General features: G+C 39.9%; 1 protein-coding gene across 1 annotated transcript in view; it reads right to left on the minus strand.

The window, feature by feature from the left end:
- Zgrf1 (zinc finger GRF-type containing 1) overlaps nucleotides 1-14901 on the minus strand; it is a 64952-nt gene that overhangs the window by 28690 nt on the left and 21361 nt on the right. The window contains exons 8-13 of the mRNA XM_085835537.1: nucleotides 11803-11926; nucleotides 9447-10048; nucleotides 8691-8829; nucleotides 7278-7462; nucleotides 4566-4762; nucleotides 2419-2558 (exon numbers count right to left, since the gene is read on the minus strand). Coding sequence (XP_085691663.1) covers nucleotides 2419-2558; nucleotides 4566-4762; nucleotides 7278-7462; nucleotides 8691-8829; nucleotides 9447-10048; nucleotides 11803-11926 — 1387 coding nt within the window. The remainder of the gene's footprint in view (nucleotides 1-2418; nucleotides 2559-4565; nucleotides 4763-7277; nucleotides 7463-8690; nucleotides 8830-9446; nucleotides 10049-11802; nucleotides 11927-14901) is intronic.

Below are 14901 nucleotides of genomic sequence, written 5' to 3' on the forward strand. Positions count from 1 at the left end.
TAGAAGGTGGGGCATCTGGCAGAAAGAGAGAGGAACTCTGGGAAAGGCAAAGATTCACCACCTGGACTTGGAGGGAGCTGGACATAAGAAACTGAAGATAGGTAACCAATTATACAGCGGGCATAGACTAGTATAAACGGGTTAATTGTGCTACAAGCTAGTCGAGGAACAAGCATAGCTTAAGGCCTAGGAATTTCTTAAAAATAGAAGCCTCCGAGTTGTTATTCAGGAACAGGGGCACAGATGGAAATTGTAATGAAAAAAAGGTATTCAATGAAAGCATGTTGGTACTTGAGGAATGCTTAAGACCATGACAAGTATAGTAAAGGAAAAACCTCAAAATCTTCAAGCCAAGTATCTGCCTTAAGATGTGTGAAAAGAATGGTGTAATAATCTTGCAAAAGCAAAGAGATCTGAAGAAAACACATCAGGAACAACAAAAGTAAACAGAAACAAGCATAAAACAAAACGAAACCTCCAATCTTAAAGCAATCATCACATCAAAGGTGTGGTCTTACGAGGTACCAAGACCACGTGAGAACTCAAAGCAGCCTCACGGGAGAGCAAGAAAGTAGCCTTCCCCGACCTTGATCTAGACTTTGAAACCACCGGAAGTACAATCAATTTCTTTTGTTTATAAAAATAAGTAAATAAAACAAAATGTCAAGGTCAATTTGTTGATATTTGGATCAATGAAGACAAGAAATTCACAAGACTAACAAAATAAACAACCTTCAGGCAAAATGGATCAAGAGAACAAAAAAATACGAACCATGTAAGTTTTAGAAAATGTAAAGTATGCATACATTGAGCAAATGATTTCTACAGGGATCTGTAAAACTTCAGTGTAGGATGCTACAAGCTGGACACATAGATGCATGACTTTAATCCGGGCAGTAAGGAGGGTGAGATGAGATCCTGCCCCCCACAAACAAGGAAAGTTTTAAGTAAGGTCTGTTATGGAGCTCAGAGATTATAAAACAGTATTTACCGAGCAGATAGAAGCATTGCTACTGAGCCCACACGGGGAAAGGAGAAAGCCACCTTACTCAGCTAGTCCCAGTTCCGCCTGCATACTGGAACCCCTGTGAACTTGATTTAGAGATTCAACTTCCATCAAAAACCCAACAGCTGCTTTTAAATAAAACTGTATCAGATGTTTTTAAAATGCACATGGAAATACAAAGTGTTGATAATAACTTCTGGAAATGAAAGAAACTTTGTATAGTCTGATTAGGACTTAAGAAGAGACAGTAATGTAAGCAGTGTGTATGAAGTTGGGACAAAGATACATAATTAACTCACAGAAGCCCATCATGGAGATTCCTACCATTAACCCCGGCACGCAGGTGGCTGCGGCAGGGGTAACTGTGAGTTTAAAACACAAAGACATTGCCTCAAAAAGAAAAAAAAAAAAAGAAAAAAAAAAAAGAAAATTAAAAAAGCAAGAGATGGGTGGTAAAGTGCCTTCCTAACACGTGCACCACCTTGGCTTGATTTCTCCCAGTTAACTTTAAAAGAAGTCTAGAAAAGCCTTTAAATAAAAAGATTGCTACATGAGCAGATATTCACAGTATAAATGACCAACTAAGGAATAACATGAATACATAAACATCTTTTAAATAGGATCGCTAAAACCTACAAGTAAAGTGGGTGAGAAGCACGTAGCTAATAAGCATTTTGAAATCACTGGAGAAAAGTGCCAACTAAACCTGCAGGCACATGAGTAGGATGATCTGCAAGCTCTCTTGTTCCAGGACTAAACTTGGTTAAAACCACTATGGACATCAGTTTGGAACTCTAAGATAAAGATGTATGCAACATTTTCATGGCCTACTATGCAACATTTCTATTACAAGGATTATATCCAAAAGAAACTCTTCCATATCTACAAGAAAATATAAAACTCCTTATAGCATACCCAGCTGTATCCTTACAGCAACCCAGCTGTATGGGGAGCAGAGAGAAAACTAGGCCCAAGAACAAGGGTGATGACTAATCTACTTCAGTATACCTAAAGGCCTTTAAAAATATATGTTTAAAAGGAGTTTACTTCAAACTATGAAAGTTGAGATCCAGTGCTGCACAAACAATAAAAGAAGTAATGACAAACATCACATTTTCAATTTATTTTCAACATTAGGACAAAGTAGAGTTAAATCACATTATTGTATATATATGATACCAAGAGTTCAGTGTAACTTTTCAATAAAGTGGCTTCTGGAATAATTTTTTTTTTAATTTTAAAATTTTAAGTATGATTTTTAGAAACAATTATATTACAACTTTCATGATATAGCACTATTAAATGATAAACTTTAGGAATTCTCTTTAATATAAAAGATTTGCAGAGCTACATCTTGACCAAAATCCTCAGCTTTACAGAGCTTAATCATGAACTTGATCCAATCCACCAACCTTTATTATAAACTGAAGAGCTCTCCTTCCGACTCAGCTTAAGATAAATCTTACTTTTCGTTTCACTGTAAAATTCAGGATTTACAGTTGTAAGCTTCTTTAGTTTACCATACTGTTTTCTCTGAAAATCAAATCCTTTCCTGAAAACAAAACAAAAAACAAAAAAAGTGACAGTGAATTTGAGGGGCTAAGAGACTATTCAGGCTCAGAACACTTCTGCTCCTTCAGAAGACCTGAGTTTGGCTCCCACTCATACCTGGCAGTTCACCAACACTGGTAGCTCCAGCCCCAGTGGACTCAATAACCTTTCCTGACCTCTACAAATATAAACATGAACATACATACACACTGACATGTACCATATGCATAAATAATTTATTAAAATCTTTTAAAAATGAATTTGAATGTTAAAGAAGAATTATTTTAATACTTAACACACCGTGTAAAGGAAAGAACTGTAGTTGTACATGTTTATTTACTTTCATAGATGTTGTAAACTATAAACATTTTCTATCAAAGAGAATAATTCACAGATCTGTCACCAGCTTTAACAATAATCAAAGCAGAAAAACAATTTAGAAAGCTAGACTATATAAATTTATATGGCTGTATGTAGAGGAATTTTACTCCACCAAAATGGCTGCTCTGATCATATCCAAAGACCTTCTAGATCTGTTTGATTGGGCTGGAATGCAGACATACCCTTAGTATATACCTTTAATCCCTCTGGCTGGAATTCTTTGGTACACACCTTTAGTCCCAAACTAGGCCATTTAATTGAGGGGCAGACAAAGTGACAAATCAGGAAAGATTTGACAGAATAAGTCAGAAATAGGATATGCCCAAGTCTTAGGAGAAAAGCTATGTAAGAGCAGGGCAGGGAGAGAAAGCCAGTTGTCAGTGAGTTTGGAGGTGAGTGAGCTGGCAGTCAATGCAGGCAGTAGTGCAGTGCAGTAGAGCTGAGTTCACTTCTGAGGTCATGAAGTCAGTGCAGCTCAGTAGAGGCAGGTGAAGCCAGAAAATAAGAACAAGCCAGAAGATTAGAACAAATTGCCAGAGTTAGTTTGAGGCCAAGCAAAGCAAATCAGTGAGAAGCTGAGAGAAGCCAAATTGAATCAGTCAGCTTGGAAAGGAGTTTGAGCCACAACAGCTGAGGTGACCCAGCTAGCCAGAGTTCAGAAAGAACTAGAAAGAATGAGCATATTCAGCAGTAAGCCTCCAAGATGACAACTATATCAGGCAAATAAAATTACATTTACAGGCCGGGCGTGGTGGCGCACGCCTTTAATCCCAGCACTCGGGAGGCAGAGGCAGGTGGATTTCTGAGTTCGAGGCCAGCCTGGTCTACAAAGTGAGTGCCAGGACAGCCAGGGCTACACAGAGAAACCCTGTCTCGAAAAAAAAAAAAAAATTACATTTACAGCTGTAAAATTTGAATAATTTCTTATACATTATTGTTATGAGGATTTAGGAAAGACCCTGGCATCTATACATTTTCAATCAGTTATTAAATGCCCATGCAAACTATCACTATCTTTACCTCTTTAAGGAGCCATCTTTATAAAGTTCTGCTTCTAAAACCTAACACTCTATCATCCTATCGGCTCTCAATTCAAGCCTGGGAACGACTGACTCCTGTACTGCTAAAGAGTTGTTACTGTTGCTGTATTTGTAAGTGGGGTTTCCCCTGGATTTGTGAACATCCATGAGTAGAAAGGAAGGAAGGAAAGGAGGAAGGAAGGAAGGAAGGAAGGAAGGAAGGAAGGAAGGAAGGAAGGAAGGAAAGAGGGAGGGAGGGAGGGAGGGAGGGAGGGAGGGAGGGAGGGAGGGAGGGAGGGAAGGAAAAAGAAAAAGCGAGGAAGAAAACAAAGCACACTGTCTTTGCCAGTTGTTGGTCCATTGTTAATATCACTTGATGCTTAGAGAGGATCAGAGAAACTTCAAAGCTTTACTTCCATTTAAAATTATAGGACTGGAAGTTGCCTTCTTCATGCTTTCTCCATCTCAATTTCTTTTAAAACCATTGATGGGTTTGAAATGTATATTATTAGTACAATGACTGTGCATGTGCAAGACTCTGGGACTGACCCCAGGGTCGCTACTTTCTGATATAATTATAGGGAATGGTACGATACCATAAAACATACCTCAACAAAAGCTGGCATTCTTCATAGACTGGTACCTTTTGACTTCTTAAATATGAGCCAATACTCTTAATATCATTAAAAATCATGTTGGATTGAGACTTATTCTGTGGTAATTGTCCTGGAGTCACTTCCTCAAGCCATTTGAAAAATTTACATTGATTATCTTTTGACTTATCACATGTATAAAAGAGACGGCCCTAAGCAGGAAGAAGATATAAAGAATTTAAGGGTTCAGTAGTAAGTGCTTGCCTACTATGCATATTAAAACTTAGTGAAAACAACCCTATTTTTATTTGTGTACCATTTTCTGCACTATACTTGCAAAGCAATTTATAAAGTCTGCCTGTTATTAATGTATTCCAAGAAATAAACTTTCTAATTAATTTAAACATGTATTAAAATTATAAAGTATTACTTTCCTATTGATTTTTTTCTTCATCAAGAGTATATTATTCTGAGAACAAACTTATTCAAGAAGCCAGGGAGCTTAAGAGTACTCATTGCTCCGCAGAAGACCCAGATTTAGTTTTCAGCAAGCACCTGACAGCTCATCATCACCTGTAATTCCAGACTTAGAGGATCCAGCACTCTCTCCTGGCCTCTATGGGCTCTAGGTATGTATAAGGTGAATACATATATATGCAGACATCCACACATACACATTCAATAAAAATAAAGAAATAAATATTATTGTAAAATGTATTTAAGGGGCTAAAAAGATGGCACAGTGCTTAAGAGAACCTAGGTTCAATCCCCAGCACCCACGGCAGCTCACAGGGGTGTGTAACTTCAGTTCCAGCACCCACGGCAGCTCACAGGGGTCTGTAACGTCAGTTCCAGCACCCACGGCAGCTCACAGGGGTCTGTAACGTCAATCCCCAGCACCCACGGCAGCTCACAGGGGTGTGTAACTTCAGTTCCAGCACCCACGGCAGCTCACAGGGGTCTGTAACTTCAGTCCCAGCACCCACGGCAGCTCACAGGGGTCTGTAACGTCAGTCCCAGCACCCACGGCAGCTCACAGGGGTCTGTAACGTCAGTTCCAGCACCCACGGCAGCTCACAGGGGTGTGTAACTTCAGTCCCAGCACCCACGGCAGCTCACAGGGGTCTGTAACGTCAGTCCCAGCACCCACGGCAGCTCACAGGGGTCTGTAACTTCAGTCCCAGCACCCACGGCAGCTCACAGGGGTCTGTAACTTCAGTCCCAGCACCCACGGCAGCTCACAGGGGTCTGTAACTTCAGTCCCAGCACCCACGGCAGCTCACAGGGGTCTGTAACGTCAGTCCCAGCACCCACGGCAGCTCACAGGGGTCTGTAACTTCAGTCCCAGCACCCACGGCAGCTCACAGGGGTCTGTAACGTCAGTTCCAGCACCCACGGCAGCTCACAGGGGTGTGTAACTTCAGTTCCAGCACCCACGGCAGCTCACAGGGGTCTGTAACTTCAGTCCCAGCACCCACGGCAGCTCACAGGGGTCTGTAACTTCAGTCCCAGCACCCACGGCAGCTCACAGGGGTGTGTAACTTCAGTTCCAGCACCCACGGCAGCTCACAGGGGTGTGTAACTTCAGTCCCAGCACCCACGGCAGCTCACAGGGGTCTGTAACGTCAGTCCCAGCACCCACGGCAGCTCACAGGGGTCTGTAACGTCAGTTCCAGCACCCACGGCAGCTCACAGGGGTCTGTAACTTCAGTCCCAGCACCCACGGCAGCTCACAGGGGTGTGTAACTTCAGTTCCAGCACCCACGGCAGCTCACAGGGGTCTGTAACTTCAGTTCCAGTGGACCTGACAGCCTCACGCAGACACACAGGCAAGGCAAAACACTCATGTGCAGTTTTAAAAAGAATGTATTTAAAGTAATGTATTGTTCTCTAGTTAAGTGTTCACTAGACAACTTAACATCTACCAGAAACTACTACTGGCAATACTTTTGTATTTTTTTCTACATATGCACACACATACAGGTTTTCTTAAAACAAAGTTCACTAAATGGTGCATTTTATACTCTGTAACCTAACCCTTTTAACAAACAGCATAGCATGAACATGCAAACATGTAGCAAATAATCTTGAAAAGAACACAAAGATGTTGATGGCCATTTATTTTGATCTATGGCCATACTATTATTTATGAATTCTTGCTTTTGACTTTTTAAAGTCAAATTTACATATTCAACTAATGATGCATACAAATAGTGAAATTATTTTATTGCTATTATAGGCAAAAGCAGTTGTGCAAATGAGTGAAAGCTACCAACATATTACTAACCCTCTTTGTGATACTAGGAATACACATTAGGTCACCATGGTTTTCTACTTGCTTGGCCTTGTCTAGTGCTGGTACAGCAACTTTCAACCTTCATTTCTTTCTATCTTATTTCAGCATTTTCTAGACCCTGAGGCAGAGGACCCCACTTCTCAGTGCTAACACTGTAGCTTAGGCAAATCCTTCCTATCTTGTATGTGTCATTTTCTTCACTATATCTGTTTTCATCCACTACTGTGCAGTGAGTTCCTAAGAAGTTTGAAGGCTAACTTTAATTTATATTTTTGAATCCTGAAACACACACAGATCATTTATTTCATTAAAAAGTACTGATTATTATGATTATGTTTATGATTATTAATACCACAAAGAAAACTCATGTCTCAGTGTCCAAGAACCTAAACTATGCATAAGGCAGTGTGGGGAGAGAGCAGAAGCAATACCTTATTTGGACCTTCTTTTTTAACCATGACAAGCTTGGCAGGTTGATTATGGTGGCAGGATGGTGAATTATTTTTTCCATTTCTCATTGTCTCTCCTTTTGACGATATATAAAAGGATATGTCAACTTTGGAAAGTGCTTTATACAGCCTTTGTGCCAATTCAAACAGCAATATATTCAGATGCTCTACCAAAAAAGAAAACAAAAAACAAAACAAAAACAACTGAAAATTAAATACAAAATTATATTTGTATCAAATGTTTAGTCAATTTGAAAACAGCGTTTTAGCAGTCAATTATTAACACAATACTGTAACATCCATTAACTTAAAGATTTATTTTACTTTATGTTTGTGATTCTCTGCATGTATGTAAGCACATCAAATGTGTCCAGTGGCACTGAGATCAAAAGACATTCCCTGGATCCCCTGGAGCCAGAGCTACAGATGGTTGTGCACATCTATGTGGGTGTCAGTAATTGAATCTGGGCCCTCTGACAGAGTAATGAGCACTCTTAACTACTGAGCCTGAACTCCAACTCGCTAACATCCCTTTTGTACTTTAACATTGTCTTAACTTTGCCAAATTGGGACAAAAACAAGACAAAACAAAACAAACCAGCCTCAATGCCATCCAAATAATGTATCCGATACTGCTGTATTACGTCCTGGTCTATCACACTCTATTATACTCCCTATAAAGCACGTTTATAGCTGAGCCGTCTCTGTAGTCCCTCACTGTAATAGTCCAATACATATAAATATTGTGCTTTTAGAAACCACATCATTTATTTATTTACTTTATTGTAATTGTAGTTTTTAAGACAGGTTTACTGTGTCTCAAACTCTCAATCTCCAGCAGTCTCCAATGAGCTAGGGTAACAGGCAGGTTATAACAATTAATGTTTCAAAAGGCAAATTTTGTTCTTATACCTCAAAACATTCAGACCTAATTATTCATCATACTTAAAAGTTTCCATTTAGAAATGGCTCGGTGGTTAAGAGCACCGACTGCTCTCCCAGAGATCTTGAGTTCAATTCCCAGCAACCACATGATGGCTCACAACCATCTGTGATGGGATCTGATGTCCTTTTCTGGTGTGTCTGAAGAGAGCAATGGTATACTCATATACATGAAATAAATAAATAAATCTTAAAAAAGTTTCCATTTAAATGTAATGGGTTCATTTGCTTCTATCTTAATAAGTAAAAGTCAGAATTTAAAAAACTTGTGCAATGTCCCTCTTTTAAAGCTCAGTTTTGATCTAACATTAGAACAAAGGCACTGATAGGCACTAAAGACATGCAAACCAAATCTCCAGCGGTGACTATGAAAACCCAGAAAGCATTATGCATTTCTGTAGTTCAATACTCACACCAAGTAATTTCATCAGAATAAAAACGTAACAGCCATACCTATGATGGAAGACGTAAAGACCTGCCTGTAGTGAGCAGGAGACTGGAAAACAGCGGGGATGTGAACTTGCCTTTGTGGGAGATAAGCTGATATTATTTTCTGCCCATTTGGGAAGCACAGATCAGAATTATTTATCTCCTGAAATAGAATGAATTGACCTATTATAACTTAAAAAAAAAATCACTGTTTAACCAACAAATTGTTTTTCATGTACACTGAAAATATACGAATTGTACTTTTGATTTTTAGAATCCATGAAAGTTGTTTTATGGTCTAAAATAAGAAACCAGATAGAGCCTGAATGACGTGACATGACACTTTTAATTCTTTTCATCAGCCTCTTAATATGATTTTGAATATGTTTTACTACAAATGGATCACATTACATTTCTATTTCTGTCATGAGTATGATAATGACTCATAGCAAATTTGGAATAGATGTATGTGCCTTATCTTTAATAATTCAATCAGCAAGATTGATTTGATAGTCAAAAGTAAAAACAATCACAGGGAGATCAGTACTGGAAGTCATGGCAGAAAGAGAGATAATAGCTAAAATTTATTAAATACTTTTTATATGGCCAGTACTGTAACTAGAGACTTTCAAATATATAATTCAATATTCATAAGTACTGGGAAAGGTATACGAAATAACTATCTGATCAAAAAGTAAACTGTCTCCAAGCTATATTGCGTATCTTCTGTTGGAATCCATACAGTAACTAAGGGTGAAAACGCACATGAGGCAACCTCACCTGTAGATCTTTGACTCTGCAGTTCTTGCTGGCAGAGCTTCCTAACACAGTCTCAAGTTCCTGAGTCTTGGAAGTCTGATTTAAATTCAGAGAAAGAGCTTTCTTTCTGGAAACCACATGTTGACTGCTACAATCCTGCTGCTGTTGATGGAGCAAGCCTTTCATCATCTGCAAGTGCACAGGGTCAACAGAACTTTCACTCTCACTTGTGTGGCTAAAATGCAAGCCAGACACCACCTCGGTGAAGAGGCCCTCGGTCACCTCGCTGGCAAGTCTGTTCGGAGCAGTTGAGTTGCACTGGGCTGGGTTTTGATATTTCAGCCACTTGCTTTGAGTAGGACTCTTAGGAAGCAGTGAAATACCTCCTGGAGTCCCACCCTGGCCCTCAAGTCCAAGGTCCAATGAAAGACCTGACTCTTCACACAGGTTCAACATGGAAGAACCAGAAGGCTCTCGCGCGTCATCATCAATCATAAATGAACAGGGATCGAAGACAGCCGGCCCATCATCAGGTGGCAGAGTGGCAAAGGGAACTGAGGCTCCACTTAGAAACGGAAACCTTTGGAGGTTCTTACTGTCCTGAAAACCAATGTTTTTCAATCCTGAAAGAAAACATAATGCTGAGTTAATACAAATGTTCCACCAATCATCACCAGGCTCTAGAAGGCAGTGGGTACAGTCAAGAGCGGACAGTTCTGACTTTCTGTGTAAAATAGAAAATAATGTAAGTCTCTAGCTCCCTCACAAAGTAAATGCTTTAATATCAAAATCTAAAGACTCAAATTTTAATTTATAGATTTGAAGACTCTTATGAAGCTAACAAATATAAGTCCTTCTCTTTCCTTTTATTGAGCTAAGTATCTTTAATTACTCATTATATTTATAGAACACTCAAAGCATTTAAATCCGAGAAAAGCTGTATCATCCCCATTTTACAGATGAGGTAACAGAGGTCTAGAGTGTAGTTTGTACCAAGTGTCAGTCAAAGAAAACACAGAGTGAGTTCATATCTATTCACATTCCTTCTGCAAAACTCAGAGCTCACATAATGTGATTTATGAATTATATCTTTCACGACAAAAGATTTTTAGCTTTATTTGTAAAATTACCACTTTTTTGTGAGCTTTTGTCTAAATGAGTTTTATAATTCCTCCTTTCTATCAGCAGCTATTGGAATAGAGAAATTGCTAAAAAAGCAAAAAGCAGAAATACATTAATGAATCATCAAAACTGCATAGGATTTATACATTATTAAAGTTTTATCTAAAAATATTACAGATTCTTTCATAGTTGACACAGTCTATTTAATAGGAAATAAATTTTGATGATCACTTGGGTAGTATAGCAGTGAGCCAAAGAATATTCTTTGTTGAAGTATTAGGGGATAATCCAAAACTGAATTAAGAAACGGTGACAGTAGTGGCGCACGCCTTTAATCCCAGCACTCGGGAGGCAGAGGCAGGCGGATTTCTGGGTTCGAGGCCAGCCTGGTTTACAAAGTGAGTTCCAGGACAGCCAGCTATACAGAGAAACTCTGTCTCGAAAAACCAAAAAAAAAAACCAAACAAAAAAACAGAAACGGTGACAGAAATAAAACTCTATTCCAGAGCTAAGACTCATCCCTGTGAAAACCCCTTCCACTCCACTGCCCCTTGACTGCGTTCAGAGGACGCTCTCCTAGACACTCCCCCACCCTTGCCCCAGCTAGTCCAAGCTAGGCTTCAAGTACTGATCCTCCTGCCTTGTCTCTTGAGTGCTAGGATTACAAGAATCCCACCTCATACCCACTCCATTCACATCTCCTCCTACCCTGCCCCCCTTTTCTTTCTTTCTTTCTTTCTTTTTTTTTTTTTTTTTGGCCTCAACCAGACATAACCATGAAGCCATCTCTAGTTCAACTACTGATTTACATTAAATTATTTCTTTTTTATATTAATCATCCACTCACAACCAAGAAAAAAAATACATTAATGAAATTATCAGAAAACAGCAGTTAGTGGGAAGAGATTCTATTGAATAAAATACTTTTCAAGAAGCAGAAAAGTCAAAATGGCCTGAGAGGAATGCTGGAGGAGAGCAGTCACTGAGGAGTTCTGACACTGACAGGTGCCCAAAGCAGAGATGAAAAGGTTACACAAGGTCAACAAGAAGTACTGTGACAGCGGACGGTAGGGTAGGTAGGGACACTTTCACAGGCAGTGAAGAGACAGCTGAGAAGGAAGCAAGAACTAGAGAAGAAGGTGCACTTGGGAAAGCATCCAAGACAGAAAAAGTCCAAGGGAAGAGCCAGTGTGGGTTCCCTGACATCCATTGCCCAGCACACTCTCACAGATATGGCTGAGAAAGTGAAGGTCACCAGGGAGAGTTCTTGTTTTCAGAGACTCCTCAGAGAACTCAAGCACAGAGTCTTCATTTCTTGTGTTGAAAGAAAAAGTAGGTGCAGGGCTCAATGCAGAGATCTTTTGTCCTGGAGAAATCACCTGTCCAGAAAAAAGAAAATCACTATCTAAAATGTTCTCATGCTTCTTTTTCTATTAGTTTGATTTCCAAGAACCTCCAGAAGTAACTATCCAAGCACGGTGGGAGCAAAGAACTATAAAATTTTCACAAAAAAGCAGAGGAAAGGAAAAAACTTACTAAACAACACTGTAAAGTACAGAAGATAAAGACTGGGATTTATAGTGAAGTGAGAAGCATTCTGACTTGGACTGGGTCTACGGCCAAAGCACCCTGAGCGCGCCCGATCTTGTCTGGTTTGGACTGGTCCCATTACGAGGACTTGGTTCTCAAGGTAAGTTCCCATTCTAAGGGGTTCCATGCAAACCCCATCTCATGCATGGACTGTGCAAACTATATTCCAGCACACCCAAGGTCTGACCAGTTTTCTCTTATGCTTTGGACTTAGGGTTATCCATAGCTGACATACATTTCACAAGATATTCCTTCCAAGTGCAAGACGTAACATTTACACAGATCTGAACCACCATACAATTAATCCAATGCTATTCTCACTACATCAGCATGTAAGTCATGCTGCAGCTTCCCCCGAAATCAAAACCTAACGACAGGCACACTCTGTACTGTTCTAACTTGCCTTCTGTTGCTAAACACCATCACCAAAAGCAATCACAGTCCTATCCTGATAGAATTTGGGTCAGGAACTCAAGGAACTGGATCAGGGACCAGGAAGGAACAATCCTTACTGGCTTGCCGCTCTTACACAGGTTAGGTCTGTCTGCCCAGGGATGGCACTACCCGTATCAATCAACAATCTCATCTGATTAGTTTCTCAATTGAGGTTCCCTCTTCCCAGGTAACTCTAGGCTTTGTCAAATCCACAATAAAGAAATCAGGTGTAGTGTCACATGCTCTTAATCTCAGCATTCTGGAGACAGGTAGGCAGATCTGTGACTTCGGGGTCAACCTGGTCAGTACAGTGAGTACCAGGCCAAACAGCTACTCAGTGAGACCCTGATTCCAAAACAAAACAAGAGGCTGGAGAGATAGCTTAGCAACTAAAAGCTGTATCTATCCTTTAACTCCTAGCATTGATATGGCAACTTGTACCTGTACCTCCAGTTTCAGGGGATCCAACACCCTCTTCTAGCTTCCCTGGACACCAGACATGCAAGTGATGCAGACATACATGCAGGCAAATGCCCATACACATAATATTAAAAACTAAGGAAAAAGAATAAACACTTTAAGTATTGCACCCGCTCTCCTAGTAAATTCTCCACAGCTGGCCAATGCTGTTTCACTGATCCAAACCCTCTAATTTCCCCCGTCTCTTGGTGTCCATGGCAGCTGTGTGATATTGTGCATGGCCCTGCCTGCCCAGGACTCTTGTCTGCTCTCTGACCTCACTTTCTGTCACTTCCCTTCGACCTCACTCACTCACTTCTCCTCACTATTCTACAAACTGGCCACGGTCTCTTGCCACAAATTCCTTTTCCCCTAGGTACTGGCACAGCATTTTCATCTCTGCTCCAGTGTCACATTATCAGCGAAGGCTGACTTTACCTATATAAAACTTCTGGACAAGCCCATTGTACTGCCACCTCACATAGCTATCTACTTACTGAGACCACTTGAGCCTTCCGAGTACTTATCTGTTTGTTGTGTCTTACTTCATTAGCACGTAAGTTCTGTGAGATCAAGAATTTGCCTCTTATATTCACAGTCCTATTTTGATATACAACAGACAGTAGGTCATTGCTAGTGAAAAGTCTTTTTGTGGGGAAAAGAAAAGAGAGTATCTGTTTCCAGCCTGGTGATACAGGTCAGTGGTAGAGAACTTGGCCAGGGAGTGTGAAGTCCTGATTTGATTATTATCCCTGTGCAGGGCAGGGGTTGCCGTGGGGGAGGTAGGTGACTAAGAAACACACACTTTAGGAGTTAGCCTTAGATCTACTTTCCTACCTCTCACTCATTATTTAATTCACTCGGAATTGGCTTCTACACATACTATTCCATTGCAACTGCTCTTGCCAAGGTCACCAATGATCTCCAAGTAACTGATGAAATAGGATATATTTTCATATTCCTTTTATTGGAGGGCTGAGAAATAACTGACTCCATTCTGGAGAAGATATGACACAAAAGCAAGGGACAATAAAAAAAAATTAATAAAAGGTGTTCTAAGAAACAAAGAACTTTCTACATAGAAAAAGAAACAATCAACAGAGACCACATACAGAATAGGAGAAACACAGGCAAAGTGTTCATCTGACAAGAGATGGTAAGATAAAGTTAGACAACCAGCACCCAATCAACTGGCCTTTAAAGTGACAAATGGTATAATGCAGTGGTAGCGAGCTTGCCTAGCACCTGTGAAGAACGGGTTCAATTTCAACACTACAACAGAACCAACAGGAAAGGTAAATGATCAAGTGGGCCTGCCTGCCAGCTTTTATTCCTTTCTCCCTAACTCTTTCTTTCCTTCAAGAATCCGTACCCCATGTACACTGCTATGCAAAGCTCAATTTTTGTCTTTTTTTTTTTCTTTTTTGTGATAATGTCTCTCTCTGGTCTAAAGCTTCTTATTCAGCCAGACTAGCCTTAAACTCTAAACAAAGACTTCTATAAACAATATACAAATGTTGTATATTGAATAGCAAATAGCTAACAGATATAGGAAAATGAGTTCACCATGACTTGTCAACAGAAATCAAAACTGCAATGAAAAATTATCCTATTCTAATAAGAATAGCCTGCATATAAAATATATATATATATATATATAATATATATATATATATTTTTTTTTTTTTTTTTTTTTTTTGGTTTTTCGAGACAGGGTTTCTCTGTGTAGCCTTGGCTGTCATGGAACTCACTTTGTAGACCAGGCTGGCCTCGAACTCAGAAATCCGCCTGCCTCTGCCTCCCGAGTGCTGGGATTAAAGGCGTGCACCACCACGCCCGGCAATATAAAATATTTTTAAGTTACAGTTAG

Source organism: Mus caroli, unplaced genomic scaffold, assembly GCF_978045245.1.
Source record: "Mus caroli unplaced genomic scaffold, Mus_caroli_1 scaffold_3, whole genome shotgun sequence".
Classification (NCBI taxonomy): Eukaryota; Metazoa; Chordata; class Mammalia; order Rodentia; family Muridae; genus Mus; species Mus caroli.